The 27500-nt window shown below is 41.2% G+C and overlaps 3 protein-coding genes across 6 annotated transcripts in view; 1 reads left to right on the top strand and 2 right to left on the bottom strand.

The window, feature by feature from the left end:
- The window catches only part of LOC122357505 (ankyrin repeat domain-containing protein 34B), a 10289-nt gene extending 1562 nt beyond the window's left edge, over positions 1-8727 (top strand). The window contains 3 exon segments of the mRNA XM_043256916.1: positions 5907-6529; positions 6532-6664; positions 7644-8727. Of these exon segments, the coding sequence (XP_043112851.1) occupies positions 5909-6529; positions 6532-6664; positions 7644-8032 (1143 nt within the window). The 5' untranslated portion in view covers positions 5907-5908 and the 3' untranslated portion in view covers positions 8033-8727.
- Positions 8728-10303: 1576 nt separating this feature from the next.
- si:dkeyp-68b7.5 (zinc finger protein 391) lies at positions 10304-15224 on the bottom strand. Of its 2 annotated transcripts, none has more exons than XM_043224502.1 (5): positions 14796-15224; positions 13053-13153; positions 12904-12973; positions 12718-12801; positions 10304-10990 (listed from the first exon to the last, which is right to left on the bottom strand). In XM_043224502.1, the coding sequence occupies exons 1-5, from the start codon at positions 15028-15030 to the stop codon at positions 10509-10511; spliced, it is 972 nt and encodes a 323-aa protein (XP_043080437.1). In that variant the 5' UTR covers positions 15031-15224; the 3' UTR covers positions 10304-10508. The 2 variants fall into 2 exon arrangements, with proteins under 2 accessions (XP_043080437.1, XP_043080447.1); XM_043224512.1 differs by having other exon boundaries at positions 10304-10987; positions 14796-15221.
- A 1222-nt stretch (positions 15225-16446) lies between these two features.
- Positions 16447-27500, bottom strand: part of si:dkeyp-68b7.12 (rho GTPase-activating protein 31) — a 20857-nt gene continuing 9803 nt past the window's right edge. For all 3 annotated transcript variants that reach the window (XM_043216708.1, XM_043216715.1, XM_043216725.1), the window contains exons 9-14: positions 25389-25486; positions 25149-25220; positions 23528-24193; positions 21359-21498; positions 20084-20706; positions 16447-19263 (exon numbers count right to left, since the gene is read on the bottom strand). In XM_043216708.1, the coding sequence (XP_043072643.1) occupies positions 17484-19263; positions 20084-20706; positions 21359-21498; positions 23528-24193; positions 25149-25220; positions 25389-25486 (3379 nt within the window). In that variant the 3' untranslated portion in view covers positions 16447-17483. The remainder of the gene's footprint in view (positions 19264-20083; positions 20707-21358; positions 21499-23527; positions 24194-25148; positions 25221-25388; positions 25487-27500) is intronic.

Here is a 27500-nt window from a genome sequence, read left to right as displayed (position 1 = left end):
GATGAGAGAACGTGAGAGAGTCCATTATAAGGGCTGGATAATGCGGAACACCTGGTGGCTGTAATCAGCCCAAGGTACGGGATTGTGGGAAATGTAGTCTTAGTATTCCGGTGAGAGCTCCCTCCGGTGGTGGTCGGAGAGAGCCACAGAGGTGCTGTTCATGACAGAGCCCCCCCCCTGCGAGCGGCTCCGGAAGCGAGGAGTGACTCGACGCCGAGGTCTTCCACGGGGTCTGGGAGCAGGTTTGTCGGGATGATCATGGTGAAAGGTGGCAGTGAGAGTGGGGTCGAGAATGTCTCGAGCAGGTATCCAAGACCTCTCCTCGGGTCCATAGCCTTCCCAGTCGATAAGGTATTGAAGTTCTCTGCCTCGGCGTCGAGAGTCCAGGATTTCTCGAACCTGGTAGGCCTCCTCGCCGTCGATGATCAAGGGAGGGGCGTCGTTGGTAGCAACCTCTTCCTGGTCCCTCTCTCCTCCCGGACCACCGGCGGGTTTAAGCAGTGAGACATGGAAAGTAGAGGCAATGCGGTAATTAGCAGGTAGGTCAAGACGATATGAAACTGGTGTAACTTGTTTGATGATTTTGAAGGGACCCACGCACCTTGGACTCAGTTTCTTGCAGGGTAATCGGAGGCGGAGATCTCGGGTTGATAGCCAAACCCAGTCACCAGGTGAGTACTCGGGTGCATCTCGGCGATGACGATCAGCCTGAGCTTGGAACCTTCTGACAGCTCCTCTGAGATGGACGTGGGCGGTATTCCAGACTTCCTCACTTCTTTGTAGCCATGCGTTGACTGCGGGCAGTGCTGAGGGTTCTCCGGACCAAGGAAACAAAGGCGGTTGATAGCCCAGAACGCATTGGAAGGAGTGAGTCCAGTGGATTGTTTCCTTAAAGAATTTTGTGCATACTCAGCCCAAACTAAATAACGACTCCAGTCCTGTTGGTTATTGTGGCAGTAGCTCCGGAGGAATTGTGACAGCTCTTGATTCTGCCGCTCGCTTGGCCATTGGATTGAGGGTGATAACCTGAAGTGAGACTTATGTTGATGTTTAGTTGTGAACAGAATGCTTGCCAGACTCGAGAGGTGAACTGTGGGCCGCGATCAGACACAATATCTTCGGTAACCCGTAAAAGCGGAATACCTGTTGTAAGAGGACCTCGGCGGTTTCCCAGGCTGTGGGTAGTTTGGGCAATGGTATGAATCTGCATGACTTAGAGAACCGGTCTATGACTGTGAGCACCGTGGTGAAGGAGTTGGAGACTGGTAGGTCGGTTACGGTCTATGGCTATGTGCGACCAAGGTCTTTCCGGTATGGGTAGTGGTTGAAGGAGTCCTGCTGGGCGTTGATGGGAGGTCTTGGTGATATTGCATGTTTCACACTGTTGAACGAAGTGGATGGTGTCTGAACGAATGGTTGACCACCAGAAACGGTTGTTAACTAGCTGGAGAGTGGCTGTGATGCCTGGATGACCGGCGCTGGGGGTATCATGAACCCAGTGCAGAACTCTTTGTCGTAACGCTTGTGGTACGTAGGTTCGATTAGGGGGGCAGGCTGAAGGCACTGGTTCGGAGAGTTGAGCCTCTGTGATCTCGGTCATAATGTCCCACTGGACTGGAGCGATAATGCGGGCTGACGGTAGGATGGGTTCATGAGGGGATTCTTGAGGGATATTCTCGAACTGCCTGGATAAAGCATCCGCTTTGGTGTTTTTTGACCCTGGGCGGTAAGTGACTTTAAAATCAAAACGGGAGAAGAATAAAGACCACCTGGCTTGTCTTGAGTTTAGACGCTTGGCGGATTGGATATATTCAAGATTTCTGTGATCGGTGAGTACGGTGAATGACAGTTTGGCTCCCTCTAGCCAGTGTCGCCACTCCTCGAGGGCTGATTTCATGGCGAGGAGCTCTCTGTCCCCACATCGTAATTGCGCTCGCAGGGATTAAGCTTGCGGGAGAAGTAAGCACAAGGGAAAAGTTTTGCTGGCTGCCCGTGACGTTGAGACAGAATGGCGCCGATGCCCACATTAGATGCATCTACCTCAACTATGAATTCCCGATTGGGGTCTGGGTGATGAAGTATGGGAGCGGTCGTGAACCTTTCCTTGAGCTGATCAAAAGCCTGGATGCTGTCGGGTGACCACGATAGGCGATGAGAGGTTCTTTTAACCAAAGAGGTGAGTGGCGCGGCAATGATACTATAGTTGCGGATAAATCTGCGATAAAAATTAGAGAACCCCAGAAAACGCTGCAATTCCTTGACTGTAGAGGGGCGCGGCCACTCCACGACTGCTTTGACCTTGTGTTCGTCCCATCGCCACCCCGTCAGAACTGATAATGTACCCCAGATAAGCCACCTGGGTCCTATGAAATTCACATTTCTGGAGCTTGGCGTACAGTTGATTGTCAATCAAGCGTTGAAGAACTGTTCTGACGTGGGTAACATGAGACTCGAAGCTGTCAGAGTACACTAGGATGTCATCCATGTAAACAATGAGGAATTGGTGCAACATGTCTCTAAATACCTCGTTTACGAAAGCCTGAAAGACAGAAGGACTGTTTGCGAGCCCGAACGGCATAACGAGATACTCATAATGCCCAGATGTAGTGGAGAAAGCAGTCTTCCATTCGTCTCCTTCCCTGATCCGGATCAGGTTATACGCATTCCTGAGGTCTAATTTAGTAAAAAACTTAGCCTTACGGAGTTGTTCTAGAGAGGCTGGTACGAGAGGCAGCGGATAACGGTATTTGACAGTTACCTCGTTCAGACTGCGGTAATCAATGCAAGGCCGAAGACTTCCATCCTTCTTCTTGACGAAGAAAAACCCTGCCGATGCTGGTGACGTAGAGGGTCGGATGAATCCCTTTGCCAACTCCTCCTCGATGTAGGATCTCATCGCCTCTGATTCGGGTTGTGAGAGGGGAAAGACGCGACCGACGCGTTGGGGAAGCGACCGGCATGAGATCGATAGCACAATCGTATGGACGGTGAGGTGGTAATTGTGTTGCTCCTTTTTCACTAAAAGCAAGGGCTAAATCTTGATATTCTGCGGGGAGTTCAGGTACATTGATGACCTCCTCTTCAGCAGGAAGCGGTTTAGAAGGAGACCGGTGCACTGGGGCTTTAAGACAGTGGTTGTGGCAGTTAGTTGACCAGTGTGTTATTTGACGATCTGTCCATGATATAGTGGGGTTGTGAATCTCGAGCCAGGGTAGTCCGAGGATGAGGTGATGCTTGGGAGAGTGGATTACGAACAGGCGTATGGATTCCGAATGAAGGGGGCTTGCTTGCAGTGTTAAAGGTTGGGTAACAGAAGAAATAGTTCCAGATCCGACTGGCCGTCCGTCTACCGCCGCCACTGCGACATGGGGTACACAAGGAACAAGAGGGATTCTGTTGGAGTCCGCGAAGGCTTTATCAATAAAATTACCAGCCGCTCCTGAATCAATAAGAGCCGTTGCAGAAATCCATGTCGACTTAACTTTTAACAGAACCTCGATTTCAAAGGAGTCAGGATGAGTGTGCGATCTCACCGAAGCAGGTTGCTGGCGCTGGCGCTGAGGACGTGTTGGGCAGTAAGCTCGAAAATGACCGGCTTGACCACAGTAGAGACATAACCGTTCCCGAACTCTTCTCTCTCTCTCCTCCGGATCAAGGTGAGTTGAGCTGATCTGCATAGGCTCCGATGCTGGTGAATGGACAGGGTGTGAGAAGGAGGGAATCGGGTACTTGCCACGACGTGCTCTGAGAACATTATCCAACTTTATGGTGATTTCCATGAATTCCTCCAGAGATTTGCCCTCATCACGACACGCCAGTTCCGCTTGGAGCTCGGTGTTCAAACCCCTTCGATACATTAGCTTGAGTGGCGATTCTCCCCAGCCTGATTGAGCGGCGAGTGTGCGGAAATTGAGCGTGTAATCAGCAGCTGTGTCGGTACCTTGCGATAAGGCGAGCAGCTGCTCTCCCGGTTCTTTCCCTCCGGCTACATGCTCGAAAACCTCCCTGAATTCACGCAGGAAATCATTATAGGAGGGAAAAGACATACGGCGCGCCTCCCAAGTAGCCGTGGCCCAATCAAGAGCTCTCCGGTGAGCAGGAACAAATCAGAGCAACCTTGCCGTCATCTGTGGGGTATAAACCAGGTTGCTGGTGAATGAACAAGGAACATTGTAATAAAAAACCCTTACATTTGGAGGCTGACCCGTCGAATTTGTCAGGTAGACTGAGACGCGGATTAAGGTTAGGTTGAGGCGCGCCAGGATTGGTTGCGTGGGCTGGGCAGATGGGGCGATGTGCTGGGTTGGATTGATGGCCGTGAGGGTTAGCGCCTGAATCGACCTCACTAGCTCCTCCGTCAGCGTGGTGAGCCTGTGCAGCTGTTGCTGATGTGTGGCGAGAGTGGTAGCTTGAGACGAGACTTCAGACATCAGAAGATACATTTCCGCTGGATCCGTTTGTGGCGAAGTCTTCTGTAATGATACATCGGAGACGTGGGGATCCATTTGCGACTGAGCTTTAATCGTGGTCGGGCAGGCAGGGTCAGACAGGAACAAACGATAATACACGAGAGGGAAATCCAAGAGACGTAAACGATAACAGGCAGAAGGTCAGAAGGCAGGCAGATATCAATCACAAGAGTAAACAAGGCACAGGTCGGCAACAGGAAAACAAACACGGGAATAAACGCTCAGAATTGCAGTAAACACAAACAAGACTTCACGATGAGTGAACATGAGAGAGTCCATTATAAAGGCTGGATAATGCGGAACACCTGGTGGCTGTAATCAGCCCAAGGTACGGGGTTGTGGGAAATGTAGTCTTAGTATTCCGGTGAGAGCTCCCTCCGGTGGTGGTCGGAGAGAGCCACAGAGGTGCTGTTCATGACAGGTACGACTCGACGAATTACGCAACTTAAGTGAAACATCGCACACCGGAAGTCAGTCACTCGGTTATTTACGCGCTTGAAACCAGCCGGACCCTCTTCTTGCAAGCTGGGGACTACTTTGCGCTCGGTATCACTGCGCCGAGATCATTACGCCGGAATAGGAGTATAGTCCCTAACCACATCAGCCTCGCAATCACAACTTTTCATTTCCACAATGCAATAAACTTAAGATTTTTTGTTTAAATGTGTACCATCTTTTTGTTACCTTTTTATAATCTAAAGTACTTTCTTTCACCACAAAGACGCTTCTGTGAAACAGAAAGGTTCTTGAGATATAAAAAAAGTTCCTTATGGAACCATTTAGACCAAAAAAGTTGTCGTGAAGCACTTTTTTATTTATCCCTGAGTTTGGGATGCTACTTTTAAAACCTGATATTACGTAGCGTGCAAAACTAGAACACTAAGTACAATTTTCACATGACCTCTAAAGCAGATCTACGGGTTTTTGTACCAAAAATACTACTTGTTAACATAAATAAATGTTATTTTCCGCGAGAACACAGAGTTCTGGTTCGACTGGTACGACTCGATGAATTACGCAACTTAAGTGAAACATCACACACCGGAAGTCAGTCGCTCGTATATTTACGCGCTTGAAACCAGCCGGACCCTCTTCTTGCAAGCTGGGGACTACTTTGCGCTTGGTATCACTGCGCCGCCATCATTACGCCGGAATAGGAGTATAGTCCCTAATCACATCAGCCTCGCAATCACAACTTTTCATTTTCCGCCGGTCTTACTACACGATATAACTACAGAAGAGTCGGGTTTTAAATAGGAAACATATCGAAACCTTTTGGTCGTTTTTGAACGTGGCGCTACCGGTCCAATCGGATTCAATGATCTATGCTAAGCTACGCTAATAGATTCCAAAAGGGTAAAACTCAACTCATTAGCTTAAAAAGTGGAGAGTTTCTTTAAAGCTGAACTGAGTGTGGCTTTGCTCTGACTGACGCAGTGATGACAGACTCCCCGGATTACCTGCTAGACGGCAGTCCGCTCATCAGCGCCGCTCAGCTGGGCAAACTGCGCCTGGTCCGTCTTCTGGTGGAAGGAGGAGCGCAGGTCAACGAGAGAAACCAGCGCGGAGAGACGCCTCTGCTGGCCGCCTGCCGAGCCCTGCGGGGCGATCAGTCCGGATCCAGCGCGCTCAGAGTCATCCGGTACCTCCTCCAGAACCAGGCCGACCCGAACCTCCAGGACAAGGCGGGCCGCACGGCGCTGATGTACGCCTGCATGGAGCGGGCCGGGCCGGACGTGGCGTCGGCTCTGACGGCGGCGGGCGCTGATCCCAGCACGGAGGACTGCGGCGGAGCCTCGGCGCTCGTTTACGCCGTCAACGCCCGAGATCAGGACACTCTCGCGGTGCTGATGGACGCCTGCAGAGCCCGGGGGCGAGACATCATCATCATAGCCACCGACCTCAGCTGCGAGCCGAGCGCCGCTCCGTCGCCCGACAGCTCGCCCGTCTCCTGCATGTCGCCCTCGGACATCGAGCTCAAGACCAGCTCGCCCAACTCCGAGGGCGAGAACATCTTCAACTTCCGGGGAGGAGGACGGGCTTCTCCGGAGCTTCCACGAGCGAGGCTCACCGCCGGCAGCGTCTGCGCTCCGAGCCTTGGCTGGCGATCCAGAACCTGGCGCATCTCAGCCAGAACTACGAGAAAAACACCGAAGAGGAGGAAGACCGCGAGGACGGGGGTTCTCCTCCCTCAGGTGAGTCACCAAAACTCATTTCTTTATAGCAGGCTGCACTTGATCCCAGTATGCTTAAATAAGTCTTAAATAAGGTTCTAAATGGTATTTGGAACCATTCAGTCAGTGGTTCCTAAAAGAACCATCTCTTGCTTATATTTTTTCAGGTTCTTTATGGAACCATTTGGACAAAAAGGTTCTTCTATGGTCCTGTTATTTACTTTTAAGAGTGCACTAGATACATTTCTTAAAAACACAGATAGTATGTTCAAAGCGCATTTTAGTTTCATTCATGGTGCCTCAAAATAGCACAGTTGAGTACTAAAGAGTGTTTTTTAGTATATTAAGTATATATTCAGTGCGCAGAAATAGAGCACTTTTAAGTAAGCTTTTTTTCACCTGGGCTTTATGACGCCCCAATCTCAGGAAAAGATGAAAGTAAAAAATATTAGAGTTTTTCGTCTTTTCCACATTTTAAAATGTAATTTATCACTGTGGTTTTATAGCCGAATTTTATAAATATATAACGTGCTGCTCAAAGACATTTATGATTATTATTAATAATACTTTCCAAAAGTCCAAAAGAAAGCATTTATCTGAAATAGAAATCTGCTTTATGACACCCCAATCTCCGAAAAAGATATTAAATAAAACGAAAAAAATTTGAGTTAACGGTAAAAATAAATAAATGAACAATGCAATAAAATTAAGATTTTTTGTTTAAATGTGTACCATCTCTTTGTTACCTTTTTATAATCTAAAGTACTTTCTTTCACCACAAAGACGCTTTTGTAAAACAGAAAGGTTCTTGAGATATAAAAAAGTTCCTTATGGAACCATTTAGACCAAAAAAGTCGTTGTGAAGCACTTTTTTTATTTATCCCTGAGTTTGGGATGCTACTTTCAAAACCTGATATTACGTAGCGTGCAAAACTAGAACACTAAGTACAATTTTCATCAGAAACGGAGCCTGTCTATCCATCCTGTTTCCAAAACACAGGTCTGAAGTGTAAGTCGTCATCAGAGCAGCTGCAGAGCAGAAGAAACACGCTTCCGGATCTTCTCCAGACGCCGGCCCTTAAACTCACGCTGTCCGGATCCGACACTCACTTGCACCGGGCCCCGGGCTCCTCCCGGTTCCCCTCCGTCCCCCGGAGCGGTTCTCCGCTGCTGGCTCCTCCGGACGGCCTTCACCAGCTCCACGCCGCCAGCAGAGCGAAGCCCAGATCTCCCGGCGGATTCCTGCCTCCTCTTCCCGGTGTCTCCGCCAGGATCCCGGCCCCGGCTCCTCTCAGACGGGAAGCTCGCCGTCACTCGGTTCAACTCGAGCAAATAACGCCGAAGGAACGCTCAGAGACGCTCTGCATGCTGGGAAGTGTCTTCCAATAAAACCCTGACGACCGGTCGAGCTTTTTGGAGCACCGAGATTTTTCATTTATTTGACCCAGAGCACATCCAAAGCGGTGCAACATTTATGGTTTTCCAAATGTAATTTACGGCTGAATTTTTAGTCGCACGATCCTTCAGAAATCTTTCAAACACACGATACGCTGCTCAAAGACATTCATGATGATTAAGTGTTGAAAGAAGGTTTTAATGATGTTAGTAAATGAAAGTATTCGTTTCTATCCTCACAACAACAACAAAAAAATAGACTCCTTTTATTTCAGATGAACGCTGATCTTTGAATCGTTCTATTTAAAGAAGCTTGAAGAAGTCGATGACGATACATTTCTGAAGATCATGTGACACTGAAGACTGAAAACGATGCTGAAAATTCAGCTGCGCTTCGCGGAAATAAATTACACTTTAAAATGTATCAGAACAGAAAGTGTTTTTTTTTTAAATAGTAAAAATATTTCTAAATCTTTACTGTGTTTTGGATCTTATGAACGCAGGCTTGGAGAGCAGAAGAGACGTCTTTCTAAACCCTTAAAATCTTACTGTTCTCAAGCTTTTGATGGGATTTGTTAGAGAAACAAAGACAGCGTTTGGTTAGATCTTTATGTTCGGCTTTCGGTCATAAAAATAAAGCGGACAATGAACCTACACTGTGTTATGAAGATAAATAAACGTTGTTTAATTGCCGGTTAGATGTTATTAATAAAAAATGCACCTGAAAACTGTTCATTGTGTTCAGATTCGTACATATATACATATATATACATATATATATATATATATATATATATATTTATTTATATATACATACATACATACATATATATATATATATATATATATATTTTATTTATTTTATTATTTATTTATTACTGGGTGTCATTAGCCCAGTTAGTTTTATTTTTATTTGTTTTAATTTAATTTATTTAATTTAATTTAATTTATATACTTTATTACTACTTTATTTACTTATTGTACACATAGCTGTTTGAGCATCTATGCACCAATTTTATTATTTTAAGCATTTTGTTTATTTTTAAGCATAGTACTGTTGTTTGATCTGTATATTATTGTTAAATTAGCAATTCACATAGTACTGTTATTAGTTTTAACATCTTCATTAATCTAATCTAATTAGTTACTAAACACAGAACGTTTGACTGAGCTTCTCTGTAGTAAGATTTATTAATTTATGAATAGGTATGTATTATTAACTTCTATCACCTCTTGATTTAATTATGTTGATCAATTTACACACAGTCCTGCTATAGAAAAGCGTAAATGACATCCATTAAGACTTTATCCATCAGAAAGTCATGGGCTTTTATTGTCAATAACAAAATGGTGCTCCCATATTAAATAATACACACAAACAAATTTAAAAAATACAGCGAAACAGCATAGCACAGGTATTACAGGTTATAAAAACAATGAAAAAAAAGTTGTGCTGTCAAACAATTATTTAGGATTAATTGCATCCAAAATAAATTTTTGTTCGCGTAATATATGTTTGTGTACCGTTTATGCTCATTATGTATATACAAATACATACGCATGCAGTATATATACGTGACAATGTCTAAATTTATATTCATATAATTTATATTATAAATATTACATTATTATTTATTTTATATATTTTAAGTTATACTTTAACTGATTATATATAAGTTTTTAATATATAAATGTGTGTATATATATATATATATATATATATATATATATATATATATATATATATATATATATATATATATATATATATATATATATATATATATATATATATATATATATATATATATATATATATATATATACACACACATACACATATATATAATATGCACAGTACATTACATAAACAAAAACATTTATTTTGGATATGACTAATCGCTTGTCAACACTGCTGTCGAAAGTTAAATTACGATTAATTTAAAGTAACATTTTTGTTTACATAATATATGTGTGTACTCTGCATGTGTGTGTGTGTGTGTGTGTATATATATATATATATATATATATATATATATATATATATATATATATATATATATATATATATATATATATATATATGTATACACACACACACATACACAAACACATGCATCTATATATTTAGGAAAAATATGCTTTTTATATAGTAAGTATTTACATATACACAGTAAATTTTATGATATCAAAATGTAAATATATATATACACATGCAAATACATTCTAAATACTGTGTGTGTGTGTTTATATACAAACATAAAACATACACGGTACACACATATTACATAAACAAAAGCAATCTTTTGACAGCACTGATTTATATATAAATGAAATACATTTTATGCGTCAGTCAACGTGTAACAAATAGATAAAAAAATATTAGAAAAGTAATCCGTCTAACAGCTACTCAGAAAAGGCAGTACACCGACCCTAAAGCGATGCAGTCGTAGAGCGTCTCCGTCCGGGGTCACCAGTAGACGTACGCTTCCTCCTCGGTGTGGCTGCGCTGGTGGAGTTTGAGCGAGTTCAGGTGCGAGTAGGATTTGCCGCACTCCTCGCAGCTGTAGGGTTTCTCTCCGGTGTGCGAGCGCTGGTGTGAGATCAGGTGCGAGTTACAGTAGAAGCCTTTCCCGCACTGAGGACAGGTGTAGGGTCTCTCTCCGGTGTGTATGCGCTGGTGGATCTTCAGGTAGAAGCGTGTGGTGAAGGTCTTCCCGCACTGAGGGCAGCGGGAGCTCCTCTCCGCCGCCGGGTTGGCTCGCAGGGACGTCTCGCCCGCAGGGTGCTGCGCGCTCGGGTCGGCCCGGTGCCGCTCGTACCGCTCGCCCGACTCCGGAGGAGACGCGTCCAGGCTCTGGGCTTCGGGGGGCAGGGGGTACTCCTCAGAAACGGGGGAACCCCACAGTCCTCCGGGTTTCATTTTACTGTTCAGGATGAAATCGCCGCCTGCTGATTGAAGAGCAGAGGAGAGGGTCAGGGTCAAAAAAGGCTTTGCTTTCTATTATCATCGTGCATTGTGTGCATTTCTATATGAAAGGGGTCGTATGATGCTGCTGGTGTTTGGCGTGTCAGGGGTTAAGATTCAGTTGTTGCCGTTTCTCCTCTAAGCCCCGCCTCCTGAAACGAGTCGATCTGTATAAAGCTCAGCGAGGTGAGCTCTGATTGGCCAGTTACCCAGTGCGCTGTGATTGGCCGAACGCCTCAAGCATGTGAAGTAAATGTCCCGCCCCTAACCGTAACGTGATGCGTGTCTCGGTGCTATGATACAATAAAACACATCACAAACGAGGCGTTTGGAGACATAATCGCTGATTATAAAACCTTATTTAGTGTTTTTTCGCCTCGTAAACATCACACCACGTCTGCCTTCGTGATCAGAGAAAACTGAAAACTCACAATTGAATATTAAGCAGCAGCTTCTTTTAATAAGGAAACATAACTTAAAGGCTGCGAGTCAGAAGCTCCAGACTGTTCTTGTAGAGAATCATTCTCTTTATAGTCTCTGTTCAGAGTCGGCATGGATTCAACTCCCTCAACTGTTCTGAACACTGATTTCTAGTCGGGTTCTCTTTTGGAAACACAAACAAACACAGCGTCTCCGGAACATGGCGCCCGCAGCGACACTACACAGGGCGGGGTTATGCAAATAAACCACTCTGTGATGTAGAGAAGTGGGGGCGTGTTTTAGGGGGGTGTGAACCAGTCAGTTTTATAAACGATATCTCTTTGGTTTATAAAGTTGAATCTTTGAGGCTTTAGGATCTTATCAGCTTTAACACTCCAGAGAGAAAGGAAAGGTCAAATGGCATCACGTGATCCCTTTAAAGCCGTGCATCCTGCTCCCTATTTCTTGTTTTTCTTGATTGGATTTAGGAAAAGGAATAAAATAAACGTCATTGCTCATCCTCTCAGGATACCTGCGATCAGTGTTACGAGTGCCTCAGACGCATCGTTTCCTATTTTTAGCATAAATAGCATTAAGTTCAAGTCAGGTCTTCCAGTGTCTCTCGATGATACTCAACTGCTATTGGCTCATCTGTGTTTAATGGGAGGGGCATAACGATAGGTCCATTGAGCATTAATTACTTTACTGAAAGCTCAATCTTTGTAATATAAACTCATATCTGGTTTGAATTAACAGCTTTGATTTTCTAGCAGGTTTTGGAAAATCTGCATCTCGTATGACATTTTTAAATATTATTTTTGTGCACATTACATAACAATATGTACGTATGGTTTTTTTTTTTTTTTCAGTTAAACGTTTTTCACCTCAGAAATAATCTGCCAAGCGCATTTAAACAAAGTTAAAGTTAAAAAACACTTCCAGGTCTACACTTAAAAAGCAGTTAACAGGCAATAAATGGATCATAAGTGTTCCATAAATCTTATTTAGTATTATAAGAAAACCCTAAAAATGCAAAATAGTCACTGAAATAATAAAATAATTTTTTTTTTTTCGAACAGCAAAGGGTTAAAGACAGAACCGCGATTTGTTCAATAATCATTTTTGGTGAAAGAAAAAAAAAATAATAATAATTTAACCCCCTGCTGTACTGAAACCAGAACCAAACCTCATTTTTGTGACTTTTTTTCCCGTGCCGTACACATACTGTGAACTAAACCTGACTGATTCTAATCTAGTTAGTTAGTTAGTTAGACTAGTACTGATCTCTCACCGTCTCTAGCTGGTCCCGTTGTTCCCGCACTGAAACTGTCCTGGTCTTCCAGTTCTGGACCCAGCGGGCAAAAAGCAGGAGATACTAGAAGAAAAACAAGCATAAAACCACTGAGAATATTATATCTGACCGTATATACTCGGCAGATCTATAGCAGGTTTTAAAAGCGTGGGGTCTGTGTTTTACTCGGTCCGCTGTCCCACTGTCCGTCCTCCATGTGCTCCTCTTTGATCTGAATGGACTTGATCCCATCTTCCTGCAGTCGAGAACGGCAAGAAATCAAGATAACGTACAACAAACACTGACGAAGAACCCAAGAACCGAGCGATCCGTACATTTAGTGCAAAGGTCTGCGCCGAGCACTCGTCGGTGTACGTCTCTGTCTGCATCTCTCCGTCGTGGTTTTCATTGAACTTCACCAGGCTGAGGTTCACCTCTGACCAGAAGAAGAAACACGGTGATCATGAGGCAGGATCGGACGCTCTTTACATTTGTGAGCCAACAATATTTTTAATATGCAAGGACGATTAGATTAGGAAGCAATCTGGAAAAGAGGAGAAATGCGGAGAAAAACATGCTGTCTAACAATTAATCGCTTTCTGTTTGCCTAACGTGTGTGTGTTCTGTGTATATTCATTATCTATATATAAATACATGCACATGCAATATATATTTTGATGTTTGCGTGTATTTACAAGTTTATATTTACATTCACATAATTTAATTAATATGTGCGATATATAAACATGGCATTTTTCTGAAATATATACATGTGTATTTATATATACATAATATATATTTATTATGTAAATATATTATGTAAATAAATGCATATTACATATATGTATAATATATACACATATATTACTGATACAAAATGTATTTATATATAATAATTTTATATATATATATATATATATATATATATATATATATATATATATATATATATATATATATATATATATATACACACACATTATATATATATACACACACATTATATATATATACACACACACATATATATATATATATACACACACACATTATATATATATATACACACACACATTATATATATATATACACACACACATTATATATATATATATATACACATATATATATATATATATATATATATATATATATATATATATATATATATATATATATATATATATATATATATATATATATATATATACACATATATATATATATATATATACACATATATATATATATATATATATATATATATATACTATATATATATATATATATATATATATATATATATATATATATATATATATATATATATATATATATATATATATATACACACATTATATATATATATACACATTATATATATATACACACACACACACATATATATACATATATATATATATATATACATACATATTATATATATATATATATATATATATATATATAAAAAATTATTATATATTTAACTACACACAACCCCCAAAAGCAGTTTATAAAACATGATAGAAAAAGTGAAATATTTTAAATTAATAACTAATCTGAATATTCCACGACAGAAGCAAAATCTCAATGCTTGGGAACACTGTTATAGCATGTTTTTTTTTTAATGCACGCAAAAGCAGTAGAACAAGTGAACCTATTTATTTTCAGTGATTCGCTTTGAACTTCTGGACAGCTTTCATTCGCTTTCGGTTTTTTGCGTACATCCTCCTAAGTAGTAAGCACAGCGGTATGCATCAGTTCACGCAAGAGCACTTAACAGTTAACATGAATCTGAATGTGCAACGTACTTTAGAAATCATATAAACGGGCTCGGGTTCGCCTTGGGGACGGGAAACGACGGAAAGCGTCCGAGGAAAGCGTCCGAAAACGCGTCTCTAGCTTTTAGTTGCGTGACAGGTTGAAGGGGCGTGGCTAGCTCCGCTATTGGCTGAAGCGCAGCGGGGCCTTGCGCACGTCAGCAGCGACAGGAAGTCGCGAGCTGTTACATTACTATCAAAGGTGGGGGGTAGGGGGGAAGCGTCGCGTCGCGTCGCGTTCGGAGTTAAGAGTACCTCTCTGCGCGCCGCCGCTGGCTTGCGTTCCCACGGAGCGCAGGCTCGCCTGGTTCTGCCGGGCCGACCGCAGCTCGCTCTCGGTGAACTGGAGCTTGACCAGCAGCGTCTCGACCTCCATCTGCCGCCGCGTCATCTCCGTCTCCACCGCGCGGCTCATCTCCAGCAGCGCGCACTTGGCGAAGCGCTCGAGGATCGAGGCCAGCTGCGCGTGGATGTCGGCCGATGCGGACATTCTCGGCGTTCGGGAGAAATAAAAGGAAGAAAAGCTCGCGGTCGAGATGCTGCTCGTTCGGCGGAGAAGCTCGCGTGCGTTCCGGTGCTTCCCTTCCTCGGTGAATGCCGAGCGCGCATCAATAGTGTTTACACAAATCTCACAAAACACTTGGCCATTTCCTACTGAAGTACGTCACCGTTTGAGCGACCAGTAGATTTTGGGTGTTTTTTTAAAAAAAAATACCGTAAAAGCTGGTTTAGAAGCGCCGCGAAAACCCGGACACGGTTCAGTGACCATATCGTGTAATTTTACATATTAACACCCAGCTTTGTTTGCGTTTTACTAAGTGTAAATGGTACTTAATTAACTAATAGGCATCTGTCCGTCGAGGTAACCATGGCAACAGAGGCGGGCGATTGATGACAAAACGTCCCATTATTTTAGTTTTGATTGACGCAATGTTATGATTAGCATTTTATAAACAGCTCGTGCCAGAGTAAACAAACATCGGGTTAAATATTCAAACGAATGCACTTTTCATGCCCTTCAAAGACAAACCACTGTAGTCTATAAAGATGTTCTTAGCCAGAAATGCTAAGAAGTTGACTAGAATAATAAATAAATTAACAATGTAGAGTTGTGATAAAGACAAATATTAAATGTGTTTGTTCTCACATGAGTTGTTTTTTTAATAATATTCACAAATGTTTTCTTTTTTCAGATATAGGGTTATAGGTTCACTATCCTTTAATAATAATACATTTTTACAGCACTGGGAATATTATCAATAATCTTTTAATGAAGCCCCAAAATATGGTTTAAGTGCCTTCTAAAAACTATGATTTCTTTAAATAATATTTGTATTATTCCAAAAAGTAAGGGTTTAATGGGAAGTTTGCCGACACTGTAACCAAAATTCAATACCACAGATTTTTTAAAATACAAAATTACGAATATGTATGTATATACGTTTAATCTTTTGAGCCGATCTAAAAGTATTCCTTAGAGGATTCCCAATAATCCTCAAACCTAACCAAATATGAATAAGCAGCAAATTAAGGCTTTATTGAGGCAAAAGTTGCAGGTAAAAGTTAGTTAATATAATTAATTTATAATAAGCAATTAAAATAATATAAAGCAATTATAGGTTTTCAATATCAAACTCTTTTTCACAATTTAAAACTTAAAATAACTGGAAGTGCCGTAAACCTTGGACAATCAAATTACAATAGCTCTTATGTATTATATATATATATATATATATATATATATATATATATATATATATATATATATATATATATATATATATATACACACACACACACACACACACATATATATATATATATATATATATATATATATATATATATGTATGCATATTTGGGGAATAGAAGTTTTAATTAAGTAAAAACAGCAAAAGCACAGAGATATTTATAGTGAAAATACAAATTTATTAAAAAGAAATGCATAGAATGTTCTAAATGTATACAGAAATTAAAATACATAAAACATCATATACAGATTGTCTCATTGTCTTAATTAAGCAGAGGGCTCCGGGTGGGGGGGTTTTGAATGCATTAAACCAGTCTGAAATTGAATGCGTTGGTTTAAAAACTAGTTTATATGTATAGAGTGGCTGATGTGTAAACAACCATTTTATCTTGTATGAATAATAAGAAATAAATGATAAAAATATTTATTAAATGATTTGAGATGCACTTCTCCGCTATACAACCCTTATATTTATACACACACACACACACACACTATATTTCCAAAACCACTGGGCCACGTCCTTCTAATGAACCAGTTTGACTACTTTCGTGTCTTAATGTATAAGCATGTAATAATATTCTTGGCACCGGTGTGCTTCTAATTGTATAGCAAAATATCGGACTCTTTTCTATTCCAAGATGACGTTTTCTGCGTAGAATGCACAAAGAAATGACTGAATGAGTCTGTGTGGAAGAACCTGATTGGTCTGGTGTGATCATCACCAAACACTACAACGTTTGCAGCAGAGACGAAAGTAACATGTTTTAAAATACATGAATAGTTTTGGAAGGGTTTCAGTTCTGGAGAAGGGGGCGCCAATACTTATGTCCATATAGTGTATGTACGAGTTTTTGGCTCTTCCACCAGTCAAGCTCTTCCACGCAGACTCAGTCAATCATTTCTTTTAAAACTTTGCTTTATACACAGGGATATAATAGAAAAGGGTCAACAATTGCTATAAAATTAGAAGCACACAATAGCCTAGAAGTTGAGTAAACGTTAGAAATTGTAGTCAAACATGTTTGTTAGAAAAGGGTGCCAATACTTTTGACAATAAGGTGTGTGTGTGTGTGTGTGTGTGTGTGTGTGTGTGTGTGTGTGTGTGTGTGTGTATCATACGAAAGTGAGTATATTGGAAGAAAATGCGAACCTTAACTTTGCACATGATATGTTACAGCTCTGCTCTCACGTCAGTCAGTTTTCCCGTCTTTCCACTGCGCTCCGGACAGTCTCTCTGTGCTTCCTCTCTCTCGGCTCCTCTTCTCCGTGGCTCGAGCCACAGCTTCATCGAAACACATGCTGATGCCGCTGTTCCTCTTGCCGTCTCTGTCCACGTCTCTCCTGCGATCCACTCCGCCGTCCCACGTCCCTCGTCTCTCCGCGGGCCCCTCGGCGTCCAGCTTCGCCCCGTTCTCTGCGCTCTCCTCCGCGTCTTTGGCTTCCGCTGGCGGTTCTTGGTCGGCTCGCGCTCCTTTCTCCTCGTGCTGTCTGTGCTGGAGCTGTTTTCTGAGCGCCGTGAGTTTGGAGTTCTGAGGTTTGGGAGGAACGGCAGGAACCGCTTTCGTGGGATGTGGAGGTTTGCGCAGAGAGCGTTTTTTGCGAGGCGCCGCCGAGGTCTCTTCTTCCGTCTCTTTGCTTTCGGTTTGTTCGTGTTGATTCTCGTCTGGTCGCTGCACGATTGTGGACTTGTCCAGATCATCAGAAGGATTTGCCTCGATAGAACTTTCTGTTTTTACTTTCACATCCTCCTCAGAGTTGTTTTCACTGCATTCAGCTTTGTTTTTGTCTTCTTGTCCTTCTTCTGTATGTTCCTCATCTACCTTCTCAGATTCTCCACTATTTTCCTCAAAACCTTTAGCTTCTCGTTCTCCTTCTTTTGCATGTTCCTCGTGTATTTCTTCACAATCTCCACTGTTTTCTTTAGCGTGTTCCTCACAATCTGCACTATTTTCCTCTAAATGTTCTTGTCGTTGATCTTCGTTTTTTTCTTGTTCCTCTTCTTTTGTATGTTCCTCATCTACCTTCTCAGTTTCTCCACTATTCTCCTTTAAATCTTCTTGTCCTTTAGCTTCTTGTTCTCCTCCTTTTTGATGGTCTTCACATTCTCCACTGTTTTCCTCAAAATCTTGTGTTTTGGGTTCTTCTTTAGATCCATCTTTTGCATTTTCCTCAAAATCTCCACTATTTTCCTCTAAATCATCACGTCCTTCAGCTTCGTTTCTGTCTTGTTCTGCTTCTTTAGGTCCATCATTTGCATTTTCCTCACATTCTCCATTATTTTCTGCTAAATTTGCTTGTCTTTCAGCTTCCTTTTTGTCTTGTTCTCCTTCTTTCTCATCTACCTTCTCAGATTCTCCACTATTTTCCTCTAAATCTTGTGTTTTAGCCTCCTGTTCATCATCTCCTTCTTCACTTTCTCCACTGTTTTTCTCTAAATCTTGTCTTTTGGCTTCTTCTTTAGATCCATCTTTTGCATTTTCCTCACAAACTCCTTTATTTTCATCAAACTCTTCTTTACTTTCAGTCATGTTCACCTGTTTTTGCTCTTCATTCCAATCAATACATTCTTCTACAGATCCAGCGTTTGCATCTTCCGCTACACCACACTTTTCTTCACATGTGTCTGTTTTGTCGTTCTCACTCTCTTCTTTATTTTCCTCCATATTCCTCACCACTTTCACGGTTTCCTCAGTGTTCTCACCCTCCTCTGTTTGACTTTCTTCCGTCTTTGTTTCGATGCTAATCTCACCTTGAGAAGCCAGCGAGACGCAGTCTGCATCCGTGAGCTCAGCGCTGTTTGTTACCTCAGTGTTACCATGGTAACCATCAGCATCCAGCACCTGCTGAACATCTTCGGCTGGGATGGGTTCAAGAAAACTGGTGCTACTGGGTTCTGGTGAAGAAGGAATCGAGTCCGGTCCAAAATAAGTGTCTTCTTCACTGGCTTCACTCTCTGGATGATCTTCTCCACTGTACAAAGAAAAATGTCAAATATTACACAAACACTAGACAGCTTGTGTTGTTAACAAACCCATACTATTCTGTTTCTTGAAACACAAGCACAAACTGGTAGAGGAGCATTTGAGTGTTTATGTTTTCCATAAACGAAAGCATACCTGTGACAGACATAAATACATAATAAAAAAAAGTTTTTCATTAACACTTGGAAGATTTAACTGTCTGTTAATTAAATGATTCAAATGTGTATTTAGGAAATAATGAAATAATTTAAAAATTTACCCAATATTTGAGAGTGCTGTAATATATATATATATAATTAAATATATATATATATATATATAATTAAATATATATATATATATATATATATATATATATAAGTACATAATTAAAAACATTTCATTTCATTTAAGTTCAAACTAAAGTGTAAACTGAGAAATCAAATGATGAATTTATTTTAATTTATTTTTTACTTTTAATTGTATTATTTTATGTTAATTTCATTTACCCAATATGTGTATGCTGTGTACGTTTTTATGCAAAATTCTTCTCAATATATTTATTTAAAACGATGTAGACAGTGAAATGTTTAATTTAACTTTATGATAATATTTTAAGAAAAAATCTACTGCACACAAACCATTATATGACTTAAAAAAAGTGTAATATAGCACATAACTTGTATGTATTAATATTAAACCGTATATTATTATTTGTCATTTATGATGTTTCGTTTTTTTGGATCTTGACAACAATTAATTCCCATACAATCCTTTACAGATAAATAAATAAGGCAATTAAATAATGAAATAAATTATTTTGCACTTACATCAGTGTGTGTTTTTCCTGCTCCACATCCCTTGAATGCCTGTCTTCGTTCTTCTTCTCATCCATACACACTTCATCTGTCTTCGGTGCATCTGAGCTGAGACGTTCTTCACTAAGCAGCGGCTCAAAAGCAGCTTCACCACTGTCTGTCAAAGCGGCAGGAATCTTGTCTTCTGATTGGTCCATGGATTGCACGTCATTATTGTTCCCTGGAAGTGCGCTAGATTGGTTACTAGTGTGAAGATCTACATCGTTGCTTTGTGGACTCAACCAAGACAGTCCCTGATAATCCCGACCGGCTGGCAGACTCTGACAAAACATGTCCTCATATTCAGATTCTTTATCAGACTCATCATCATCATCATCATCATCTGCAGGGCTGTATCCGTCATCTGAGGATAATGACAGGGCTGGCAGGAAGGGGCGGGACTTATACGGCAGGCTGTGTGATTTTCCAGGAAGAGGCCTGTGTGTGAAGGACGGGCTGCTGCTTTTGGCGGCAGGCGTTTGACAGTCATTAGTGCAGTTTTGCGAAGGACCGGAAACGGCCTGATCGTCTTTGTTTTCATCCTCCTCTTCTTCATATTCGTTCTCAAAACAAGGCGCCTCGACTGAAAACTCAACCTGACGAACGGAGACAGACGTCAGAGACAGACATCTTAAGTGTGCTCACCGTGTACAAACAAAAGTCTATTCTAACCTTCTTTCTATGAAACTTTTTAAAAAGACTGACAGCAAATTAATCACTGACACTGAATTAAAACCTCTTAGAAGAATCATATAATATAGCATTATATTATCCCAGAACATTCTGTGATGGTAAAAATGTTCATACAAGACCATGTATGCGATAATTGAAAATAATTATTTAATATTTTATGAAAATATAATATTTTTCATTAGGTGACGAATAATACAAAGTAGATTATTCAGTTACAAAGTTTTTAAAAACCTAATTTACTTCAATGAAATATTAAACCATTTTTATTATTACCACTACATGTATTAAATGGGAATAAATTAAATCGAAATAAATTATATATGTTTTATATATATATATATATATATATATATATATATATATTATTTATTTTTTTTTATGAAGAAGATTAATTATTTACATGAAAGTAATGCAAGTAATTAATTTGATTAAATGATAATTAAATGTAAATTTAGTTTTAATTTAATTTGTTATTTTTAATCATTTAATTTGATATAATTTCATAAATTTAAATTGTTATTTCTCACTCATTCATTCACACATGCATGAACACACCGGGTTTACGGCACAGCTGTCCATCGAATCCAAGAAACCAAAAGCTTCCTGGAAATCCAGTGGCAGATCCGGGTCTGGAAACTCCATGTCCTCGTAGTAGTGCGGACTGACAGGTTCCTGACTGAGGTTTCCTCTCATGTCTGGGGATAAACACATTCACATTTGCCTTCGTTTTCTACAACACACTTTCCTCAAACAGCTCTTGTAAAGAGCAATTTAAATTTCCTACATCTTATTTTAATATTTATGGCAAGAAATTACATGCACTTATTCGACTATTTAGTGTTTTATTCCAGACTAGTGGAAAAAAAATACACATTTAAGGCAAGATATCCCAGATTTATAGGTTAAAATCCATAATTTTCACAGTGGATTGCATCTCTTTTTATCACTCAAAAAATCTGAAAATACAGAAAAAAAAACATTTTCACCATGTTTTTAGGAATAACATGTAACAAATATAAATATAATAGAAATGTAAATGACATATGAACAAACCATTTATTAAAAATGTTCAGAAAATAAAGAGGAATAAAAGAGGTTTTAGTGTATGTAAGTACTGCTAAAGAGGAAACATTTTAAGATATGGATTGCATTTAAAATTAAAATAGAAATGGACAAAGTGCAATTAAACAAACAATACAGACACTACAGACAAAAACTGTATTTCCTGCACTGGTCAACTGTAGAAAGTAGACAATTGGAGACAAAAACATCTAAAATTATATTATAGTTTATCTATTTGCATCTGTATATTTTAATTACAATCAATATCTTTAAGGTTTTTTCTCCACTTCAGCAGCACTTACATACACCAAAACTTAGGGTTTTATCCCTCTCTATATTCTAAAGATTTTTACTGTGGGGTTTGTTTACATATCATTCACGTTGATATTTATAACATTTTATTCCTGAAAACATGGTGAAAACCGCTATTTTTTTAAAGGTTGTGAGTTTTTTCTCCACTTCAGCAGCACTTACATACACCAAAACTTAGAGTTTTATACTTCTGTATATTCTAAAGATTTTTACTGTGGGGTTTGTTTACATATCATTCACGTTGATATTTATAACATTTTATTCCTGAAAACACTGTGAAAACCGCTATTTTTTTAAAGGTTGTGAGTTTTTTCTCCACTTCAGCAGCACTTACATACACCAAAACTTAGAGTTTTATTTCTCTCTATAGTCTGAAGATTTTTACTGTGGGGTTTGTTTACATATCATTCACGTAGATAATTATAACATTTTATTCCTGAAAACATGGTGAAAACCGCTATTTTTTAAAGGTTGTGAGTTTTTTCTCCACTCTAGCAGCACTTACATACACCAAAACTTAGAGTTTTATACCTCTCTATAGTCTGAAGGATTTTATAGAGGGAAATGTTCATATATTATTCAATTACTTTTAATATTGGAGTTTATCAATTTGCATCTGTAGATTTCAGGGTGTTTTTTCCCCCCTTAAAATTACTTTTCTCTCCACTTCAGCAGCACTTACAAACAAAAGGACTTAGAGTTTTATTCCTCTTTATATTCTGAAGGTTTTTGTTGAGGGATTTGTTCACATATAATTCACATTGATTTATACAACATTTTACTCCTAAACACAGGGTCAAAATGTGCCTGTTTTCTACATTTACATTTATTCACTGGGCAGATGGTTTTATCTAAAACAACAGTCAGAGGAATACAACAAGCAATTTACCATAAGATGGCAATAAACATGAAAAGTGCCCATTATTCAAGGTTTTAGTAATCAATCTAAATAGTTAAAACTAGGACAAGAAGGAAAAATGATAATAAAAGAACAGAAATGCTGTCTGTTGGCAGTATTTTCTGAATATAGAGTGAAAAATTCCCTGCAGTAAAAACTTAAAATGTCAACAAAATCAATCAATTTTCAAAAAATGGTTGGATTTCTGTTTTGGAAATGTATGCAAATTAGTGCATATTTAACTTGACCATGCCTCATTGGCATGTTTAAACATAACATTTCAGAAAACGAATACAAAAATGTTTTACCCTATTCCTCCGCACTGCCTTGCCCTAACTGCCTTGAAAGCGTTGAAGAAATAAGTGATCTTTTTTAAACAAAATTGAAAAAGCATCTTATTCTGAAATTTTACGTTGCTCAGATTTACATCAATCTCAGTATTTCTCTCTTACCCATGTAATCCTCTTCGGTGGTTTTCTCTTTGTCTTGTGGTTGTGCATCTTCTACATTTTCTTGAACAGACTCTTGATTCTGAGTCAGATATTCTCCTTCTTTGTCATTCAATGCATCTTCTTTTTCTGGCATGTCGTTCTCAATTTTTGTAATCTCTGCCATATCCTTCCCACATTCCTCCTGACTATTGGTTTCACTCTCCTTCTCTTGAACATCATCATTTTTGCTCAGTGGATTTTCCTCTGTGGACTCCGCCTCTATGCTCTTAACGTCCTCATCTTCTGCTTCGTCTCCTTGCAGGGGTTGTTCCTTATCGTTCCAGCCGCCGTGGAGGACACCCAGAGCCAGTCCAGATGTTATATGAAGCGGGACGGTCACTGAAAATGGGCCTGATATGTGTATCCCGGCGCGCCGGTCTGCTTTGCTGGTCATTCCGGGCGATTTGGACACGCCCCTGAGCTCCGCCCCCTCGGCTCCGCCCCCAGACTCCAGACGGTTGTAAGTTCCCGGGGTTCCTCCACTCACCATGCTGACCTGAGCTCCACCCGTTCGCCTGTAAGTAACCGCGTATCCACTGGACACGCCCCCTCCGGCAGAAGCCACACCCTCTGAGCTTCCCGACACCGTGGACAGAACCAGAGGGAGAGGAGCTGCATGTTTGGAATCTGAGAGACAAACAAAATAATAGTGTGTGTGTTCAAAGGTTTTGGTGAACATGTTTTTTATTACGTTGTCATGTTTTTTATTGTTTTATTGTGTTAGTTAGCTATCTTTAACCTAATCAAAATAACCCAACTACAATTTGATCAATGGAAATGCTCAATGAAACAGATTCTGAAAAAGCATGGTTTGTGAAAATTGTTAAAAGTCAACGATTTTGCAAATGAACTCTTCATCTGTTAAAGTGTAATTCATTTCTGTGTATTTTCAGCATCATTACTCCAGTCTTCAGTGTCACATGACCCTTCAGAAATCAGAATAATATACTGATTAAAGAAACATTTATGATTATTATCAAAGTTGAAAACCGAGATACATTTTGTTTTGTCAGGATTCAAAGGTAAGAGTTCAAAAGAACAGCAATTACGTGAAACAGAGCTTTTTGTAATTATAATTTTTTGTTAATTATATTCATGAGAATAATGAGATTATGTCCCTAAATAGAAAACTATGTGCATGTAAATGAATTAGGTTAATGAATTTATCAGTGTTCAAAATAAAAATCTCTGATAAGGTTGAGCTGTAAAGAGAGAATAATTTTAGACTATATAAAATTAGCTAATAATAAAATGGTGTATGGTATATATATATATATATATATATATATATATATATATATATATATATATATATATATATATATATATATATATATATATATATATATATATATATATATATATATATATATATATCCATGCTATTAATCCTTTTTAATAATAGTACAAATTCAAAATAGATTTGGAGTAAATGCATTCAGTGGGGTAAATAAACTAATGTTAACGCCAACAAATGTGGAGCATCTAATATCTAACTTCAGTAAATTCAGATGAAATATGAGTTTAAGATCTAGATGAATCTTTATTCTTGGACGAGCAGATAATGAAACGCTCTTCATACCGTCTTGTGCATAAGGACCCGAGCTCAGAGAGTCCATGCTCTTCGCCGGCCTCAGAGACGTCTTCTCTTTATCTGTGCATTGAGAAGAAATGATGAGAAACAAACGCAACGAATTAGACGTGAGAGGAGAAGCATTTCTAGCCGATTATCTGTTGAATCCAGCCGTGCACAAATTCATTTTGCATTTCCAAAGTACTGTGTAAATCAGCTATCGCTCGGATTAGAGTCAGACTCCTGCACCTTTAGGACAATACTTGTTCTTTTTGCGTGGATCTTGGAGTCTCCCGCCCAAATTAAAGATGGACCTCCACTTCCTTCCTTTGAGGGAGCCCTTCCTCCTGAAAACAGCAAGGACAGTCAAGCTGCATGATCATAAATAAAATGCAATAAAATATAAAAAAATAAAATGAAATAAAATAAATCTAAAAATACAAAAAGTTAAAATAAAATTACGGATGACAATGACGAGCACCTCTGTAATACACTTAACTAGTACTTAACTAGTACTTTCGGGTATAAAAATAAAATAAAATAAAAATTTATAATAATAAAAATGAAATAAAAATTTTACAGTTCATAACTGTCACGGTTGTGTGTGTAAGCACGAGAGCACACAACGAGAGAAAAGTAAACTTAAACGGATTTAATTTCAAAATGGTAAAATAAAGATACAAAAGGCAGGCAGGTAGAACAGGCAGGCAGGCAGGCAGGATAATCACAGGTAAAGACATCAGGTAAGGACCTCGACGCTGGACAAACAGAACTGAAAAGACAGGACTTAAATACACGGGGTAATTGACGAGACACAGCTGATGACAATAACATAATTAACACGGAGGGAAGGCAGGGCACAGGGAGCACATGGCACGGGACAAAAACATAAACAAAGAGTCCAGAGATGTGACATTACCCCCCCCTCCCGGAAGGTGCGTCCTCGCACCTAAAGGGTAACAAACAAAAACCAAAATGACTAAGATTTGGGGATACCGGGTCTTGGGAGGAGGTTGTGGTGGAGGACGGATCCCCAGGAGTGGGCAGGCAGAAGGCAGAAGGGTCCAAGGAGGTGTAGACGGAGGGAGGAGCCAGGGAGGAGACAGGAGGAGTCCGGAGCAGGAGGAGATCCAGAGCCCAGCTATGGTGGTCCAAGGTGGAGCCGACGGAGGGAGGAGCCAGGAAGGAGATAGGAGTCCGGAGCAGGAGGAGATCCAGAGCCCAGTTATGGTGGTCCAAGGTGGAGCCGACGGAGGGAGGAGCCATGGAGGAGGAGCAGCCATCGACTCCATGGGGCCGACCGACGGCGGCGGAGCAGGTGGAGGAGGAGACTGAGGTGGAGACGGAGAGCCGAAGAGCCAGGGTGACGTCGAGGCGCTGGAGGTCCAAGGCGACGCCGCAGGCTTTGGCGACTGATGCGGAGACGGGGGACGGGAAGGACGCGGCGGAGCCAGAGCGACTGAGGACTGAGGTGAAGCCGGAGGGAAGGAGGAGCCTGACAGAGCCGGTGGGATGGAGTGACGAGGCGGCCGGAGGAGAGAATCTCGAGGCGACGGATGGTCGACGACAGACCAAGGCGGAGCCGGAGGGACGATGGAGCCTGGTGGAGCTGGTGGACTGACGGACCACGGTGTAGAGGAGGGAGCTAGGAGCCCAGGGGGAGCCGACGGGTCTACGAGCCGAGGAGGAGTCTGGGTCTCGGAGGCAGGACGGTGAGGCGAGGATCCTCCAACCTCGATGGCGATGGAGACCGGCAGACCCGTGGCGAGCTCCAGATGGTTTGCTGAGGATGAGCGCAGGGGCTGCTGGGATCCATCGGCGTGGTGTGGCATGGGTGGGAGGGTGGGAAAACTTGAAGCGGCACTGGAGGAGCGCCGCGTGGCGCGGGCACTGGAACGGGGCGGAGCGCGCGCGGCGCGGGCACTGGAACGGGACGGAGCGCCGCGTGCGCGGGCACTGGAACGGGACGGAGCGCCGCGTGGCGCGGGCACTGGAACGGGGGCGGAGGCGCACGTGGCGCGGGCACTGGAACGGGACGGAGCGCCGCGTGCGCGCGGGCACTGAACGGGGCGGAGCGCCGCGGGCGCGGGCACTGGAACGGGACGGAGCGCCGCGTGGCGCGGGCACTGGAACGGGACGGAGCGCGCGCGGCGCGCGGGCACTGGAACGGGGCCAACGCACGTGGCGCGGGCACAGGAACGGGGCGGAACGCACGCGTGGCGCGGGCACAGGAACGGGACAGCTGGGCGGAACCAGCGAGCTAACGGGACGGCTGGGCGGAACCAGCGAGCTAACGGGACGGCTGGGCGGAACCAGCGAGCTAACGGGGCGGCTGGGCGGAACCAGCGGGCTTACGGGAAG

The sequence above is a fragment of the Puntigrus tetrazona genome, chromosome 2 (assembly GCF_018831695.1).
Source record: "Puntigrus tetrazona isolate hp1 chromosome 2, ASM1883169v1, whole genome shotgun sequence".
Classification (NCBI taxonomy): Eukaryota; Metazoa; Chordata; class Actinopteri; order Cypriniformes; family Cyprinidae; genus Puntigrus; species Puntigrus tetrazona.
The sequence above is the reverse complement of the archived record's forward strand: the minus strand, read 5'-3'. Positions and strand labels throughout refer to the sequence as shown.